The 19,494-nt window shown below is 44.2% G+C and overlaps 1 protein-coding gene across 41 annotated transcripts in view; it reads left to right on the top strand.

The window, feature by feature from the left end:
- The window catches only part of LRRFIP1 (LRR binding FLII interacting protein 1), a 103,142-nt gene that overhangs the window by 22,722 nt on the left and 60,926 nt on the right, over positions 1–19,494 (top strand). For 8 of the 41 annotated variants that reach the window (XM_041717268.2, XM_072931892.1, XM_072931894.1 and 5 more), the window contains exon 1: positions 15,538–15,830. The exons of 3 other annotated variants lie outside the window; for them this stretch is intronic. In XM_041717268.2, the coding sequence (XP_041573202.2) occupies positions 15,552–15,830 (279 nt within the window). In that variant the 5' untranslated portion in view covers positions 15,538–15,551. Of the gene's footprint in view, positions 1–15,535; positions 15,831–19,494 lie in introns of those variants that run through there. 30 more of the 41 variants (XM_072931893.1, XM_041717266.2, XM_072931888.1 and 27 more) reach the window with 11 other exon arrangements.

Genomic DNA, 19,494 nt, shown 5'->3' with positions numbered 1-19,494 from the left:
GATCGGATCAAGCCGTGCCTGCAGGATGGGAGTAGGCCAGGAGCTACGGATTCAGCACCGTAGAGATGTGTGAATTCCTCCTGAAAATACCAAAGTGAATATTCAGGTTGTGCAGCTGCCCCTGGTGATAATCGGCCTATTTAGGGTTCTTCCTGCTGCAGGGGAGTTGGTGGATAGAACTCAATTCTGGACATCATCAAGGGAAAACAAACCCTTCATCTTGGCTTGGTGGTGGTGAGAACTGGTTGTTATTGCAACTGGTGCAATGTCACAGCAAGATTTAAAAGCTCAAACAGGTCCAAGGAGAATGATCAATACTCCCAGCAGTGCAATTCTGTGGAATTACAGGACTAATTAAAAGCTGTGCAAAGAGGGAAATAGGATAAACTCTTAAATTTCCTCATAAAAGAGATGACTGGAATGAAAGCTGTACAATGTTTTGCTGTAAGGAGGTGGGAGTATATGACTTTATGGTGACTGTGATAAAGCTTTCCTTTTCCAGAGTATATTTAATCCACGGGAATCTGCATGAAAGTCAGGAATGTATTCTAGGAGTAGCACACTAAACCTGTCACCTACTTTGCTAATTATGTGCCATTTTGAGAACAAAAGCTAAACCATGTGAAACATCTAATATAGAGCAAACTCCGTATTTAACCCTGATCAGCTAAGTGGTTTGTTTTATGTGGGTGATGGTATTGGCCAGATAAATCGGGTACTGCTGACCCTTTAATGGTATCAGTGTTGTACTTGCATTGTCCATTACAACTAGAATCCTTATCTAGTCAAATATTTAGACAGGCAAGTTGTGGTTTCAGCTGAATGTTGCCAGAACATCAACATTTAAAAGGCTTTTTTATAAGTAAGAGATGAAAAATCCTTATTTGTGAAGAGTAACTATTGCAACCTAGCTGCAATGATGTTCTGTTACATTTAAGTGGATAATTTATCTCCAAAGGTGATATCTGGTGAAAACAAATTAAGGGCAATTTTGTATCAATCTCTTAAAATATACGATCCAGGTTGTGTTTTTAGTGGGAGAATCAGTCAGAGGAGATCAGAGCATCAAAAGTGGTCCAGAAGTGGCCACGGGAGAGGCAGACTTGCAAAGCATCAGCCTGTGTGTGCTGTGTCCTTGGCACTGGGGCAGCTGGGCTCTCCTTTGAGCTCAGTGGCAGCTCCCAGGCCAGCCTTGGGCCGGGCTCTGCAGGGCCCGGGTTTGGTTTTTTGTTTTGCAGGTGTGAAATCCCATCAGCGCTCACCGGGACACCCGGGCTGGGATTCGGTGCCTGGTGCTGGGAGGTGGGACAGGGCTGAGTGAGCTGCTGGGCTGGCTGCCAGGGCCCTGGAGAGGAGCTGCATGGCCAGCAGGAAGGCTTGCACCCATCCCCAGGGCCCTGGAGAGGAGCTGCATGGCCAGCAGGAAGGCTTGCACCCATCCCCAGGGCCCTGGAGAGGAGCTGCATGGCCAGCAGGAAGGCTTGCACCCATCCCCAGGGCCCTGGAGAGGAGCTGCATGGCCAGCAGGAAGGCTTGCACCCATCCCCAGGGCCCTGGAGAGGAGCTGCATGGCCAGCAGGAAGGCTTGCACCCATCCCCAGGGCCCTGGAGAGGAGCTGCATGGCCAGCAGGAAGGCTTGCACCCATCCCCAGGGCATTCCTTAGTGATGGAGCTCCGTGGGTGTTCCCCAGTGAAATCGCTGCACATCTCTGCTCCTGCTGCTCCCTGCCACCCCTCGAGGCAGTGTTTGGAGGAGAATTGTTCCTACATTGGGGTGGCAGAACTGGCCAGTGAAGAGTGGAGGCTGGGATGGGGCCCTGTCCTGGCTGCTGCTTACCCAGTTCTCAGCTTTCACTCTGCCATTAAGCAAATACCGATACGTGCCTAGTGTGAAGTGACTTGTTCCTCCTGAATTGTACATGGCCCAAATTCTTCAGAAAGAAGCCAGTTAAGTTTTTCTTGCATAGCTAAATAGCTGCTTCAGGTGTATCTTTGTATGTAAAGTCTCCTTGGGATGGTCCTCTATGCTTACTTCTCTCTTAAATATTCTGTGGATCACTTTTTATCCTGCTGTTCAGCTGAAAGATAATATAGTGGAAATTTTAAACAAATAATAACACTTAGCAATATTCTTACACATCCCAATTTCTAGATGCTAAGTGGGCCTTTGATATGGATTTCACTGGGACCTATTCTTGTGTGTAACTTTTCCCTGTGCTGGGATATGAGCTGTAGCATCTTAGCAGGTGTAGTGTGATGTGACAAGGTGCTCTTTTAAGCATGTGAGCATTTCCAAGCAGTTTTTGCAGCAGAACAGTTACAAAGGCATTTTTATAAAAACCTGGGCTGTTTATCATGCTTATTCCTACTATACAGCTGGATTTGTGGCAGAGCTTCTCCCGTTTGAAGGGATTAAGCCCTGCTTTTCCCAGGCCTGCACCATGGATTTGCATAAGCTGCAGCTATACACTCCAATGGCTTTTCCAGGCTCTGTACTAGAGGCTTTCAGTGAAGCAGACTTTGCTGACTGCAGCTCTTGCCGAGCCATTAACTTAGCTGGGGAGTGTCCTCTGAATGCTCAAGGTGGTTTCCTGATAACCTTGGCATTGCCTGGATTTCAAAAGCCCTGTCAGGTTAATAACAGTAGAACTCCACAGCCTTCCCCTGCTGTATGAATGGAGCAGTGACTGCTTTTGTGGCATTGCTGCCCACTGAAGTGACAGTTTCATTAATTGAGTAATGGTGTGAAATCTGCAGCTCCACATGTTTTATTCAGAGGAAACATTAAACCTGCTGGTAGCTAATGCATGGTGTAAGCTGGGTGTATTCATCTGCTGGCCCAATCCTCAGCGCTTCGAGCTTCTGTCTTCACTTAAACCTGTTTTTCAGAGAAAGAGTTCCCTTTTTTACTTCAGTCTCTGCTAGAAACTGCATGAAGGAGTGGCTGGATTACAGAAAATTGCATCTCCTGGATAGAGTGAGGCTTGATGACCTCAGGGGTGTTTTAAAACTTTTTTTTTTGGCACCTTTATCTCTGTGTATAAATAGCTCACAAGTCTCTTCCTCGGCATTGGCTAGATGTAAAGTAGTGTTAAATGCTTTTGGGAGGTGAAAGTAGGCTTTCTTAGTTCCTGGTGGATGGAGCAAATCCAAGCTAGATGCTATATTTACACATTTAGGTTCCCTAGCAGCTTTTAGTCCCTAAGTAATATGTGCTGATTTGGTGTAGTGTGTTTAAAATGCACTCCTAACAAAATATTTATGCTGGACTTAAAAGACAGAGAAGTGTTTCTTTAACATCAGTTTGTAGCTGCATGCTGTCAGCAGCTCCATCTTAATTTATTCATGCAATTTTTAGGTAATATTTTGATCAGCAACAATTCTTACATCTCTTGAAGAGTCATTTAAGGTGGCCAGGTTGTGCTGCTTTTTTCCACGGTGTTTGCTGTGAGCAGCTGAATAAGCTTGTCATTCATGCCCTTGAGCCTGCAGGGATTGATTTTTTTGGAATTGCCTTGGCAAGGGTACATTTTTCTCAGCTCACTGCTCGTACCACAGGAGAATTTCTCAACTGTATGAAGTGCCCTGGCACCAGTTATTCCTGGAGGAGTTCACCAGGGACAAACCCACAGGTTTATCTGTTTGCAAAAGGTCACCAGGAATTCTCAGTGACCTCAAGGAGACTTTTTTTTTCCCTTTCAGGCAGCATCTCAGGTTTCAAGGAGCTCTGTTGCTTCCTTGCTTAATTGGTGCTGTTGAGCCATGGAGATTTGCTGCCTATTAAAGCATCACTGACATGGAAGGCTTTGAGGTCTTCTCTCCAAAGTTGAGTTGGTTTAAACTCTTGTGCTGTGTGACTGGCAGGTGACATGGCTGTGAGCATCACTACAGCTTGGGAGAAGTTGCTGTGAGTCTTTTCAGAAGTGCTACTCTGCATGAAATTGGTTTCAGGGCTGAGATGATAATGGAAGTTATTCATTGTATAACTTCCATATGTATTGTGAGTTGGTTTTTTAATATAACTTTAAACCCTACTTTAGCTTTAGTAGTAAACTGTGTTGTGATGATTAATGTTTGACATTAATATGCTGGAATAATTTACAATAAAGCTTCTGTTCTCTGGCAGACATGCCTCTAAAACCTGTTGTTTTGTATGTCTGTAGCTCCAAGTATTTCTACATCCATAACAGACAGCTTTAAAAAATCAGGGGAGCAGTCAGAGCTTTTATTAAAGTCTGTGTTAGGATGACTGATGTGTGCAAAGTCTATTGCCAAAGGAACCCAGAATGTGTAAAAATGCCTCATGTGGTTTGGGAGGTTTTTTGTGTCTGATATTGTCACAGTGTTGGATTTTACAGATGAATGTAAAATCCTCATTTTTTTAAATGATCAAAGGCATGGCTTCCATTCAGAATCCTTCTTTCCTCCCTTTGTCAGTCAGTAGGTTGTGCATATAATGAAATACCTGTTGAGGTCATTGTGGGTAATCCTAGAGGGAGAAACCTGGGAAAGGAGAGCAGCAACAAAAAATACCAGAGGGATGAGAAGAGGACCAAACACACCCTCCAGGAGCTGCCAGAAGAACTAATGATGGGTTTCAGCTGTGGTTCCTGTGTCGGTGACCAAGCTTAGCTGTGCTCTGCTGGCCCTCCTGATAATTGCCCTGAGGTACAAAAAGAAGAAATTCAATCTATTCCTCTGTCAAAAAGTTTCCACCAGTCTCCTCTCTATTGTAATTTATAGCTAAATGGTCTCTCTTTACAATTCCCACTCTTAACTAAGAAAAGGCAATAAATTATTAATAAGTCTCAAAATACTGAGCCTGAGAGGTAGGAGACAGAACAGTGCAGGAGGTTATGTCCCCAAAAACAGCATTTAGTTGAATCCTCAGCTTCTGCTTTGGGCTCTGAGGTGCTCCTACTTAAAAACCATCTGTCAGCACAGCACGTTGCTGCCTGTTCTTCCACTTAGCCACTAGGTTGTGGAAGCCTGCAAGAATAATATTGTGAACCTTTTCAAACCTCTTAATGTTTGGTTTTATTTTTTTTTTCTGCTGTTGAAGTGATGCTGAATGTGGAAGCTGTTACCTTTGAACAGGCTGGTTGGTATTTAAATAAAAAAACCTGTAGGTTTTGTTTGAGTACTTCAAAAGTATTGGAGATGGAGCAGAGAGTGAGGATGCAGAAGAGGAATTACTTACAAAATAGATCTAGCTAGGATTTGTGGGTTATTTTGAGAATCTGGGGGGGTCTGGAGATTTAACACACATTCCAAACATCGCCACTCCCCTGCCAGCTTTGTTGGTTTGCTTCTTCACATGAGTGGTTGAAATATTTCTGGCAATGGTAATAATTTAAGGCTGAATTACCAGGTCCTCGATAGGAATACAGAACAGTGCTCCTTCTGCTGTGGTCTTTTATCCTCTAATGGTAATTTTCATCTACATCCTTGATGACTGAATAACCATGTCATTAAACATTTACATTGAAAATTCAGGGGTCCACCTTTGTGTGGTGGAAGTAGTGTCTCCTTAGGGACACAAAAAAGTGTGCTTTGCTTGATTTACTTGATTCACTTGATTGCTGCTCCCTCTTGTGGGGTTCAGGCCAGTTCAAACAAGCTGGGAGTTCATTCTTGGTCTGTTTAGATGGAGTAATTAATCAGTGGTTCTCCTCTGATACACTGGGTGGGGTAATGACATTAAGACTTGCTCCTCTGTGTACCTCTGCCAATCAGAGCATTCTTTTATGTCAAGGAGACTAAATCTATAAAAGCATTTAATTCACTTCTTAAATTTAATTCAGGTTTTTTTTTTTTTTTCCAAGAACTCACCCAGTAGTGCTGTTAATATATGGCAGAGTTTACATTTCTGTCAGAGCAGAGATGAGGCAGTTGCACAGCTGTAGCAGACTTGGTGAGTCTCGATGTGCTGGCAGCAGTGAAACCTCTGACACGTCCTCTCCTGTAGTCAGCGCTTCTGACTCGCACTCCTCGGGCTGCTCCCCTTCTTAAGTGAGTTGCTTCTCAAAATTAAACCCCCCAAAATAGCCTTACCTCCCATGTGCTCTCCTGTATCCCAGCAAATGCTGTAACTGGGGGAAAGTTTTTTTCCCCCCCTTGTAATTTCTCAATTGTTCTGCTGGCCTAAAATCTCAACATCTAATGTGTTGTGCCTGAAGATGTACAAATATTGCTTATATTTGTTCTCCTCCAGAGAGACAATGAGCTCTGGACATGTAATCTCTGTTCTCTGGTCAAGAAACTGAAGTGCTGTGGATTTCTTCATTGCTTCTAATTGATGGCAAAAACCTGTGCAACTTCACTGACGAGTTTTTGACGTGAAACTCTTCCAGGAATTTCCCTCTGAAGCTTAAAAGACAAATTGTCCTGACCTCTTGCAAAATGGGAAGGGGCCACATGAGTGTGGCACTGAAACAAGAGCAGTTCACATGATGTAATTTCTAATATTACACCATTTCACAATAATGATAGGATTTGTCTCAGCACTGCAGTTTCCATCACTTCACTCATATTGAACTGTTTCTCTCCAGGAACTGCAATATGGTTATTAAATCTCAGCTTTGGAGAGCATTCAGTGGATTACCTGAAACTTTTGATCTTCATTTTACTTGGCTTTAAAAGAATAAATCAATCTTAAACGTGCCTGCATGCAAAGTCTGTGCTTCTGCGGAGACCCAGTGCTGTTGTTGGACCCATAATGAGTTCCCTGTAGATGTATTTATTCTCTCTGTGATGCAGGCAAAGGTGGGACTTTGGCTGAGATTAAACAGGAAGCAGGTGCACTTGATTTGAGAGAAAAAAAAAAAAAAAAAGCAGAATTTAGTGTTCTATTTATGCTTTTTATTAAAGCTTTATATCATTTTGTATCACAGACTGGAACACTGGAGCAGCATCAGTAACTTTTACTTCAAAACTTGCGATTTTCTTTTCTTTGGCTGGTAGCGTGAGCATTATTTTAAGCAGTTGCTGGGGTTTGTATCTACATTTTAATGTCCTCTAAGTGCAGAGCTGTGTTCAGGATTTTATTCAGGTGAAATCTGCAGTTCAGTAGGGACCGGAGCGTGATCCCTACAGATTATATTGCTTGTAGCAGTCCCTCGATTTCACTTCTTATTTATACTTCAAATACTTTTACCAGTCAGCAACGAAACCTCTGTTTATGTCCATGCATCAAAAAGATGCTGGCATCCACCCAGCCCCAGAGCCCTCCCCAACCTGTGTTTATGCTGTAAAGGAACCAGATGAGAAATTGCACTTCATTGCAGGTTCCAAATGGGGTTATTGTGCTTTACTGTATGGTCAAGACAAACGTGTTTGCTCTTCAGTAACAGAATTAATTTTGCACGTGTGCTCCCTTATGAAGAGCCTTTCTGCTGTGTGCTGGTGCCTGAGGACGAGTCCCCAGTGGGAAACACTGGTTGGAGCTTTGCTTCCAAAAAGAAGTCATACACCAGAAGTCTGAAATAAACTCAGCTCTTTTATTTGTGATCTCTGAGTGACTTTAATTGCAGAGGCAGTTCTGCAATCAAACAGAAATATGGTATTTAAGTGGCACTTTGCAATACAACCATTCTACTTGGGTGTTCTAAAGTTCAGTTTTATTTAAATTTTAAATGAGGACAACAGTTGCTGCAAAATACTGCTGGTGCCATAGAGAGAACTACAAGTGGTCACTGCAGAAGAGAAACTTCTCTCTTCCTATAAAGAAGTTGGGTAAAACAAGTAGAAGAACTGGCTGCAGCTTCATGCAAATAACTATTCCAGGAGACAACACTGGTAAGATTTTTATGTTTCCTTGTGAAATTCCAGCCCACTTTTGCTAATGTGACAGTGGTTTTGGGTTTTTTCTCCTTCTAGATATAATTTCTGATTGATTAATTTATTTGTGTGAGTGATCCAGCAGTTTCCAAAGTCAATTGGACACCCCCAAAACTATTTCCATGAGTTAACAGTCTCGATGTAAATACGTGGCTGCAGTATTAACCAGGATGTAGAAAACACATGGATTTGTTCTCAGAGGCAACAGCTGTAGAGGAGTTTCCAAATTCCTCCCTGGTGGGACCAACCACTTACTGACCAGAGAGCTATTTAGGGAGAAAATGCCAATTGAAGAAGTGACGTAAATGTGGTCAGTTGATACTAACTGAGGAGCTGCCAGTCAGCATCCTATCCTGGAGTTGCTCTTTCATCCCCGTTTTGCTTTTTTGGAGTGGAAACAGCACAAGTGATTGATTGCCAAATAGCAGTGGAAGTGGTGCACTCTATATATAGAGAGGAGAACGGAGCTACAATGCTTGTGAAAAAAAACCCCAAAAACCCAAACTGAAACAAAACCCCACCAACAAAAACATTTATTGAGATAATAAATGTCTCAAAACCACTGTCAAGATGGAAATGGTAACAAGATATCTCAGTTTTAAGAGGTGTTTTATGATAGATTCCTTGGGACAGGATTTGCTTTGGTAATCCGTGCAAGCTCCTGGTGGAGCTCAGTTATTGTTTAGACTAAATATTGTTTATTTTTATATTTTTAGCAGTAGCTCCTTGGGACTTCAGGGCAATATAATTTACGAGGTAGGATGCAAGTCCCTAATTGTGTCTTGCATTGTAGAGCTGTACAGGCTGTTCAGTGCAGAATAAACATTCTCCTCCTTTGTAGGGGGGAAAAGGTCTGTGTCAACAAGACTGTGCAGCCTCTGCTCGCATGCCTGAGTTCTATCTCCAAGATGGGTTTCCTGGCAAACACATCAGCAAATGTTTCTCCAAAGAGCACAGTGCTCATGTACGAATTCTTTCATTAGTCGTGGGGCTCGTTCCCTCTTCCCCTTCCCAGTCTTTGGCTCAAAATGTTAAGCAAGAGGACCAAGAATGCTGAGCCCTTAACACAGATAACTCACAGCAGCACCCTCAGCATGTCAGAGCAGAGTGTCTGCCTGGTCCCACTCCTGGTGCTTGGGAATTAAGGAAAACACAAAACCAGAGCTCTGGCATGCGGAGAAACCCTAAAAACAAAATTGGGAAATCACTCTTGGAATGCCCTTGCAAGAAAAACTTTCCATGAAAAAAAATCTATCATTTAATCTCCCACCAAACTTCAGCCTTATAGGATCGCAGGGTGTGGGTGAGCCTGAGCCAGGGAAATAGGTTCAGGCTGCAGTCAGGGTGGTCATGGGAACACCATAAGAGTTCTTCTGGCCAGGTTTCCACTTTAGGTATACTTTATCAACCTCTTTCTGTGGGAAAACTGGACACTCCTCAAAGGGAACTGTCAGTGTTTTTGTTAGAATGTTTGCTAATGAGATTCATTGGTGTTTGCAGAGGATGTGATCCCTGTTCATTCTCTCTAGTGAATGCAGTCAAATATTCGAGTTGAAGTCCTGATGAAGTTTAGCTGTAAGTCTGACTTCTTGGACTTGATTTTTGTTGTGAATTTGATTTGTCTTTTTTGGGGTTTTTTTGGTTTTTTTTTTTTTTTTTGAATGCTGGTGACTTAACCATGGCACTCCCAGAGCTTGCAAATGCTGATGGTGTTTTCCCACCTAATGTCCCTGATAGGGGTAGCATGGAGTGCAGAACCTCTGCCCTTTTTGGAATTGCTGCTGGGTTTCCAATTCACAAAATTTACAATCATGGTGGGAATGGTTTATTCCAACTCTTTAATCTCATTACATTGGAAGCAGAACCTGGGAGATGGCACAGCCTTGTGCTATGGATACAGCAGCAGAAAAGCACTTTTCTACAAGTAAAAGGCTCTTGCTGGATCATTTTTGTAGTTTTCTACATGGGTTTTTTTACACTCAGGTTCTATGAGACGATCCGAACCAAAACTCTTTCTTTTTCCATTGGTTTGATCTTTTTTTTTTTTTTTTCCCATTATTAAGCAAAGGAATGGAAAAGCTTAACACTAGGCCAGGAAGTTTTATTATGGGAACCACTCTTGAATCTGTCTCTTCTAAAACAGGAAGATCATGTAACTCTTCATATGCCCAAATTTCCAATTTCTGAAGCTTTCATCCACCGGTATTTCAAATTTCTGAAGCTGAAGTAGTCTGGCTTTAATATATTCAATGTTGCTTTTCGGGGTTTTTTTTACTGCTTTTACTATTTTTAATACTGCTATTTTTACTACTTTTACTACTATTACTTTTTTTGCTACTTTTTTCCTACTTTTGTTAAGGTTGGGATTGAAGCTTTTGAGGTGATATTTTGTGTTTAGGTTTAAATGTTTATTTTTTCTTATTTATAGGTTTTATATATATATACTATTATTTATATATAGTAGTAAGTTCTGTAGTATTTTACTAACAAGGTACAAAATGGTTAATTATCTTTTATTATAAGGTTTTCTTAAGGTTAAACTATCTAATTAAGAAATGAAACTTGAATTATTTTTACTTTTAATTCAATAACTAATTACTTGAAGTCTGCAATGCAGACTTTTTTGTCTAATTACAAAACTCTACTTAAACTCATGAAGAAGAAGGAAGAAGAAGGTAAAGAAGAAGGATTAGTTTTTATTTTAATACTTCTGGTTTGTTTCATATATTTTATTATATTATACTACTTTAAACTTTATATTATACATATAGATATATGTGATATTGTACATATGGACATATGTGGTATTATACATATAGACATATATGTGATACATAGAGACACATCTCTATATAGATATTATATAAATTATACATAGAGACATATATATCTATTATACATATAGACATATACAGGCATATACTATACACATACTATAGTATATAGCTTTATTTAAACGATATACTTGTAATTTTAGTGTTATTAATTAATTGTGGAAGGTTTTTTTTATGGCCTTAGGTTAAATATAGTATTTTTTTGTTTGTTTGGGTTTTAAGTTTAAAATTTTCAGCATCTAGGGTTCTAACAATTCAATATGCAAATGTTGATGGCATCACTCTTTTGAAGCTGAGTGACGAATGTGCCAGAGGCTCCCCAAGAGCCTCCCAGCTTCCCTGCTGGAGCATGACTCAGGCTGACTTGTGCCTGATCCAGCAGTTTCCTTCCTCCTCCTCCTCCTCCTCCCTCCAGGCTCTGTGCAGAAGATAATCTGTTGATCCTGGCAGGGGATTTTGGTGCTGAAAACCGGACATTGTTTTCCTAAGGAGCACTTGGCTGCGTGTGCTGGAGTCCAGTGCCTTGGTGACGGTACAAGGAGGTTTTGTTCCGTGGCCAGCTGGGCTCCAGGCGTGCCAGGATGGCCCAGCAGGCAGGGAGGATGAAGAGATGAGGCACAGATGTCACTTTTCCTGTCTCTCTCACTTTGGGTGGGTGTCACTCCAGAGGTTTTTATTGCCTTTCTTCAGCATTCAAAGAACACTGTGAACCTTATTTTTAAAAACCCCAAAAATTGTAGTAACCAAATATTTATTCTAATATGAGTATTTTTTAATCTTTTTTTTTTCCCAAAAATGAGACTTTATTTCTCTGTTCCCACTGTTTGGAAAACCAGGACTGAATAAGACACTGGCAGACATTGTAGAGTCATTTAGGTTGGGAAAGATCAAGTCCAACCAATAATCCAACACTGGCAAATCCACCAAAAGTGATACCACTTGAAGAGAATGCAGGAAATGCACTACAGAATTTCATTTTTATGGCTATAAATGATATAATCTGAGTTATATATGGAGGCGATGGACAGTGTTGGGAAGTGGCTGCTGTATTGCTGAAGAATTAATACTGAGGTGAGCTAAGCTGGAGTCAGAATGCTCTAAGGTGCAGGTTTTTCAGTTTTTAAACCTATCTCTAAAGGTTTTGACTGCTTTATTTCTACTTGCATGCCTCTAAACCTACCTACAGCATGCCTTAAAGACAAAATAAAAATCAATTGAGTATGAGCTGTGCTGAGGGCCAGGCTTCCTTGGAATTTGAGTTATCAGTGATATTAACATACCTGGAGGCTGACTGGGTGATCTTTCCCTCTTGCTTCTGACACAGCTCCTCGGTGGTTGGTTGTTATGGGTAAACTGCCATTCTGGAAAGCTGATTTTTAGGATTTGGGCCAGCATTTGTGGAGGATTGAATTGTTCTGAGCGCAGGCATGCATTTTGTGCGTGCCTGTTTGCAAAGGAGAGGCGTGTTCCCCATGGGGAGATAAGGAGTCTGTGTCATTGGAATCAGAGTGCTGTCCTAAGTGCAGTAAACTTCCTTTTTACTTCCTGCTTGGACATACCCAGCTCACAGTTATCCCACCAGGTTTCTGGAAGTGTCAACTGACTCTTTTTTTCCCATATCTAAATCTCCCATTACCTGTTTTTCTTATGCTCAGTTTAGCATTCTAGTACATGCAATGCATAAATGGGGACATCCTTCTTGCTTATATATGTCCTGGAATTAATGTCACTCTTCCACAGCATCCTATTTCAGATGGGAAATGCATGGACACAAGAACTGTGTGCTGAATAAATAAATAAATATCATTTTCAGAAGATGCTGATGTTTTTCTGAATAGGAGAAAGTTATGATGAGATAGGCACTGCAGTTTTGAGGGGATTTGTCAGGACCTGATTGGAATTCCGAGCCTCCTTTTACATAAAGTCAATTACAAAATGCTGAATGTGTTCAGAGCACTGTCAGCTCTGTATTGCTGAAAAATGGAAGGTTGCTAGCATTAAAAAGACCTCTTGATCCCTCAGTTCCTACCCAGCAGGTGTGTAGTACAGTTGTTTGTTTGAATTTATCCTGGGGTGTGTATGAAGTGCTTCCTCAAATAAACCGAGTAAAACCAAACATCTTGGCTTGGAAAATAAATAGGAAAAGGTGTGTGCGTGGGGGGGTAATTTATGCCTGGTGTAGGAAATACTTATATTTTCCGTGTATTTTCCAAGTGACAGTGCAAACCCTATAGGGATTTGCCAGTGAATGGAAGGGGAGGTTAATTCTTGTTAGCCAAGAACCAGAACAAATTGTCTGTTTTGAGCTAAGATGAAGATATTTGTCATGCTGTATTGTTCTGATTCTACAGATTTGCACAGTTAACATCACTCCCCTTCTCTGTTAAAATGTCTACATATAAGGCAATATGCACTTTTCCTGAAGAATAGATTCCGGTGCCTGGTTTGGTTGCCTTGGGGTGAGTTGCCGTAGTCCAGAAGTGCCTTCTTCACAGCTGAGCACCAAACATAGCTGGAAGCCCCAAATATGCTCTTACCTAACCAAAACTGAATGCTGAGCAGCTTCTGGGAATTAGGGCACGACTTCTCCTGGACTTGGGGCTGTTCACAAAAGACACACCTACTGGAGGATGAACGGAGTGATTTAAATTATAGATGCTTCACAGGAGCATGTAGTATTTATTAGTTTCTTCATACACATGCTGGAGTGGATTTGAGACAGTTTATTTATTTTGTTAAAGCAATGTTGGGTCGTTTACCTGGTGAGGAAGTTAAAAATAACTTGTAGGCTCAACTGGTGGCTTTGGAGTTTAATGGAAGATGTGACTTTGGAGATCTTATTGCAGCTTTTCAGTACTTTAAGAAATTGTTATAGGAATGACAGAGACTTTTGACAAAGTGTATGGGAGTGACAGGGTACAGGGGGATCTCTTCTTACTGCCAGAGGGATACTGGGGAGGAATTCCTTCCTGTGAGGGCACTGAGGCCCTGGCACAGGGTGCCCAGAGAAGCTGTGGCTGCCCCTGGATCCCTGGAAGTGTCCAAGACCAGGCTGAACACAGCTTGGAGCAATCTGGTCTCACGGGAGGTGTCCCTGCCCATGGCTGGGGGTGGCACTGGATGGACTTAAAGGTCCCTTCCTTACCAAACCCAAACCATTCTGTAGTTCTATGACTCACATAAAACCAGTCTGTTCTACAATTGTAAAGCTTCACCTGACCCAAGCAGGGTTTCTCCCAGGGACAGGGTGCAAGTTAGACATCCCTAATCCCTTTTATTTAAAGGAAGCATGACTGGCCTTCCCAGGGACAGTGGGACATGGCTTGGGTCCAGGGACTGCCAGTGAATCCAGCTGAAGTATTGCCCCCAAATAAAACAGTGCCAGCGCTTCCAAATGAGCTAAAATACTGTGAGCAGCATGGCAGCGTGTGCTCTGCCAGCCTGAGCAGCCAGATTCCTCGTCCTGGGCATGCAGCTCATGGAAAAACTGAGCTCAGCCCCGGGTGGAGGCTTCGCTGGGCTCGCTGACCGGGAAGGAGGGCGCAGGCTGAGTTGCTAAGGAGCAACCTGTTTGGCTTGCCGTGGAAAATGCCGTGCCAGGAAGGGAGGGATGGCTCCCCGAGCGCTCTGCTGTTGCTGTTGTGGAATGGCACTGGGTAAAATGAGCTCTTCAGGCTCCGCAGCTCTCCCGGGCCTTTCCAAGGGGATGGGGGTTCGAGCTTCAGGCGAAGTCAAGGGAAATGAGAGATGCTTTGGGTGAAATCCGGTGGAATCGACAGATGGCATTAACTTCTGTGGAGCCAAGATAAGTGCTCTGACCGTATCTTCAATTGTTCTTAGGGTATCGTTCCTTTTAGTGCCACTTAAAACCACTTGTGCCCTCTAATCCTCCTGCTCGGCTCATCCAGCTCATCACCAGAGACCTTTTGAAATGCAGGGTGTCCTTTAGTTTTGGCAAGCCACTATTCCCGATTGCTCTTCCGTAGTGCTGTCAGACTTCAATCACACATTTTCGGATTTTTTTCTTTTCAGTATTCCATAGCGTGTAATGCTATTTCTGAAGGAATAAAACCAACACCAGCCCACCAGCCTATCCACCACGGGTGGATGGCACGTTTTAAGCTCGGCTCTACACAAGGCAATCCGCAGCACCGATATAATTGCAGCAATTAACGGCAGTGGGGCGGTTTGTTCGTGCCATGCAAAGGCCGCCTGGCGTGAATAGTGAAATGAACGGGGTCTATGCCTTTATTAATAGTCAGCTCTTTATTAAAAAGTCAGCTCGGCAGGGGGCTCAACAAGGAGCTCGCCCCCGCTGTTGTAGCTTCTCCGGTAGCCGTAGCTGGAGGAGAAGAGGTGTGCAGTCCGTATCTGAAGTCCCAGCAGACCGTCCTCTCTCCTTTCCTCCCACACTCTGGTGGCCGCAGGGTGAGGGGATGTGCAGAGCCTGCTGCCGAAGCCCAGCAGCATCTATCCCTCTCCTTCTCTCCTGGTAACACCAGGAAGTGTGTGCTTTGCTCCTGCTTCCCACAGCCCAGTCCACTCTGGTCCTCTGTAGGTTATGGTGACAGGTCAAACACAGACTAGGGATGGGGTTCCCTTTTCCCCAACCAGCACACCCATCCAGCCCCTTCCACTGTGCCCATCTTTTCCATTTAGGGGTGTTTTTTCCCCAAAACCCCCTCCCACGATTCCACTGGATTATTTTGCATCCCAGTCCTAGAATGGTAGTGAGAGTGGGGGGAGGTAGGTGATTCCCAGGAACAATCAGCTAATTAACATTTCAATGTCAGTACTTAGCCCAAGCCAAGTGTCCCAGCCAGGCTGTTTTGTTCATAACAAATAGGAATATACATTTACAAGCATCTGTCTGGTGGATGCGCAGCCCGGAGGGATGTCGGGATGTTGTGTTTCTCTTCCTCGGGGACCAGAAGGAGGCGAGGAGGCCCTTCCCGCGGTGCTGCCGTGCGGGTTTCGGAGCGATGCCCGGCGGCGGCAGGTGTGTGTGCTCGCCCGGCGCTGCCGCGCTCCCCGCCCGCTCCCCGCTCCCCGCTCCGCCCCCGGGCCGTGCCGGGCCGTGCCGGGCGGGGACAGAGGCGGCAGCGGGAGCCATGGACGCGGCTGCCGACTGCCTCAGCCCGGCTGCCCAGCAGCAGGTAAGGCCGGGGGGCTGCGGGGGGCTCGGGCAGTACGGCCGGGACGGCTCCACGGGGTGGCCGGGAGCGGCCGGCGCCCAGCCCGGGGCTTGTCCCGGGCTCGCTGTGCACAATCGCTGACCGTAACGTGAGCCGTGAGCTGCTCCGGGAGCCGGCGGGACCTGGTGAATGATTGCTAAGTAAAGTGTCGCAGCAGCCCCTGGGACCGTCGGATGGCTACGGGCGGGTCAGGCATCCCTGGACGCGAGCTGTCCCTCGGGCTCACCGCTGTCACTGCAGGGGCGAGAGGAGCTGTCAGACCAGCCCAGGATGGGCTGTCGGGCTATTAGAATGGAATCCCTGTGTTTACGTGTAGGCTAAGGTTCATCAGCTTGCTGCCTCTGGAAAGTAATTTGCATTTAAGAGAAAGGTGAAGAGTAAAGCAGGATGTGGGCTGACCGAGCCCTGTGTGATTCACGGGTTCATTACCATGTGAGTAACTGGTGCAAAGTGTTGTTTGTATTTATAACTCATATGCAAAAAAAAAGTCAGATAAATATTCTGGTTTGACCTCTTAAACACAGAAGTCGTTGTAATCCCTCTTGTTTGGATGCTAAATAGCCACCACTCACCTGGTGAGCTCCGGGAACTCCTGGGTTAAGGTCATATGTTGCACAAATGGAAAAACATTGCCATGGGTTAGCACTGGGTCTACCCGGTAGCTATGTTGGTCAGCTGTGCTACAGGAATATTGCAAATCAGGTGTTGCATGTCCAAACAGACTTTAAATTATGTAGGAGTGCAAGAAACCTTATCAGATTTTTGACTGATGAAGTGTGACTTGGCTAAACAGAATGAACAGTTCTATAATATTTGAGGAAGAGGAGGAAGAGGATGCAGAATACTGGAATGGGACAGCATCCATCACGAAAAATTATGTTGGCCCCAAGGATGACTGGCTGGTTGTGTCTTTAGCATGTTGGCAAGAGGTTTAAATCAGCCTGAGAATAGTTATTTCAGCAATGCACAGCAGTGGTTGCTTACAGGGAGCAGGTGTAATTTAGTCAGGCAGACTTGTGTTTTAAGGTTTCTCTGGCAGTGGGATCAGAGAGCTTTTCTGGGTATGGTTTGGTGCTGGCAAGCTAACACTTCAATCCTCCATGACAAATATGACACTGGCTTTGATTACTAGCATCAGCAGCAGGTAATTTGAAGTGCACTGGAATTGAGGGGTGCTTTGTATAGCTGGAAAACTCTTACACATGTAACTATGTGGCAAGTCAACATAGTAATTTTTCACCGCTCAGAAAAGCAGCATAACTTCCTGTCTTTGTTGGCCGTGTCTTGGGGCTGCCAGGCGAACAATGAAGCCCTGGCCATTTCAGGAGGGAAAGGCTCTGAGAATGCACACCTTCAGGATGTGTGTGTGTGTGTCGTTGGCCTCTACCTTAGCAACTCACCTAAATAATTCTCTCATCACTGCGATAATGACAGCGCAGCTTCCCCGGCGCGGCGCGCGGGGCCAGGAAGCCGCGGCTTCCGTCACCATTGTGCTTCATCCCCTGGCCTCGTCCCCACCACTGGTGTTCAGAAAGGGGCTACGCAGGGCTCATCCACAGCAGCTGCACATCCCATGCTCCCACTTCTCCCCACTGCTGCGGGTGGCAGAAGATGCTTCTCAGCCTTTCCAGCTGACACCCAATACCTGGTTTGGGTTTTTTTTCAGACATAGTTGTGCTCATGTTACAACCTGCTTGATTTTTCCCTCTGCAGATCTAAACGTACTGAACTTCTTAAGCCAGAGTAAAGATTTGCTGCTGCACAGGACTGGGTTTTTATTTTCAGGCTGAGTGATCCTTCAGCTGGAGTGTCAAGTGCTGAGCAAGTAGCCCAGCAAAAGCAATGAGCATTCTGCAGTTCAGCAGTGCATTTGTTTCAGGGCTTGCTGACTGTAAATCATTCTGAGCAACTGCAATAAGAAACCAAGAATTCAGTGTGTATATTTGTAGTATTTGAGTGAGTCCCATAAATTAAGGTGATGATTTTTCAGCTGGTGCCCAATTCTGTGTTCATCTCAGCAGTCTGGTTGCCATCTCCTGTAGTTTTGCCCATGGGGCCTTACGGAAGTCTCTTATGAGGTTTGGGTTTTTTTGGTATGACATGCTCAGTAAGGCTGAAGCTGCCAGTTCTTCTTGTCAGATGAGCAATATTTCATAAAAGGGAAGTTGCAAAAGCTTTGTAATGAGTGCAATTAGGCTTCATATTTTTATTCTTCTGTTTTTGACAGTGATCTGTCACTTTTGATTGAGGCCTGTATTGCTTGCTGAGTCACTGGTGAATTTTAGATGATATTAAGAAGTCAAGGGAACTTCTTCCTTCAGTCTTAGTGATTTCTATTTTTTTTTAATCTTTCATCCCTTGAATAGTTATTTATGCCTTAGGCAGCCTAAAGAACAGCTTTTAGTTAGCTAAATTTCAGAACTGTGTGAATTTTTGGGTGGTTTTCTAACATTCAGCAGTGTCTCTTGCAGGCTGCAGTGTCTGTCTCTGCTACTGCCCTTAGAGGTGACTCGACTCTCGGCTCTGCCAAGTGGTTGGGCTGGACAAAGTCAGTGAAGCAAAACCTGTTGTGGTTTAGTCAGCACAGAGAGAGAAATGTAAAGTTAGCGTTGCTGCTTGCAGGCTGTGCAAGAAATCAAGGTATTTATAGCACAGAGCAGAGTCCAAGAGGCTCAGAGAGTGTGGTTTGACAAACTGATGCGTTCAGTCACGCCCGTGCTTCTGAGGAAGAGGCCCACAATAAATCTGATGCTCCTCTGTGTTTGGCTGGAAGTCTGGCCTGTGTTTTTATTCTTACATGTCCTGAAGGTTCACAGCTTGAGCAGGTGGGGCTATTCCGGGTGTCCTTGCCCTGTGCCATGCTGGGGGGCACCCACAGTACCTGAGCTGGGCTTTGGCACAGGAAAACCTGTGTGCAACAGGTCCTGTCCCACACTCACTGCATGATTTGTTAGGCTTGCTAACAGACTTTAGTTTGACTTCGATAACATCTTACCCAGTGAGATGTGGACTCCTCCCTGTTCTGATGGATTTACTTCCTCTGAGCTCACAGGCGACAACAGCTTCATCACCAATGCCACCTACAGAGTATTAAAAAAAAAATAATTCTCAGTTAAGTACTTCCATCCACCAAAGCATGCTAGAAATGGGATTATGAAGGCCACAGGTTGACCATTTGATGGCTGGCCTGACTACAGCATGATGTATTTCTGTTGAGCTGGAGAGCACCCTCCAAAGACTCAGGGGTAGCCTCACATACTGAAGCCTTTTTTTTCTCCTTGCATATTTCCTGTCCCCCCCTTCTCTCATTTTGCTGTGGGCTCAACAACCCTTTAGGGAAGGATGGCCTGTTTCATACAAACCCTCCTTTGTCCAGCACAAACGAGCTGGTGTTTGGTCAGGAGCCATGGTGAAAATAACTGTGTAATCATCTAAATGGCACCCAGACATCCTTGAGAACGTGCCTGAAAATATTCCTTAGTGCTTGATGCAGCCCTTAAGGTACAGCAGCCTTCTGGCAGAGAAGTTGGGGTTGCTAAGGAGCTAAGAGCATTATTTGGTGGGGACTTTGACTCCATGAGGATGGTGAGGCAGTGGAACAGGAGCTTGGAGAGGCTGTGGAGCC

The sequence above is a fragment of the Taeniopygia guttata genome, chromosome 7 (assembly GCF_048771995.1).
Source record: "Taeniopygia guttata chromosome 7, bTaeGut7.mat, whole genome shotgun sequence".
In the NCBI taxonomy this organism is placed as follows: domain Eukaryota; kingdom Metazoa; phylum Chordata; class Aves; order Passeriformes; family Estrildidae; genus Taeniopygia; species Taeniopygia guttata.
The sequence above is the reverse complement of the archived record's forward strand: the minus strand, read 5'-3'. Positions and strand labels throughout refer to the sequence as shown.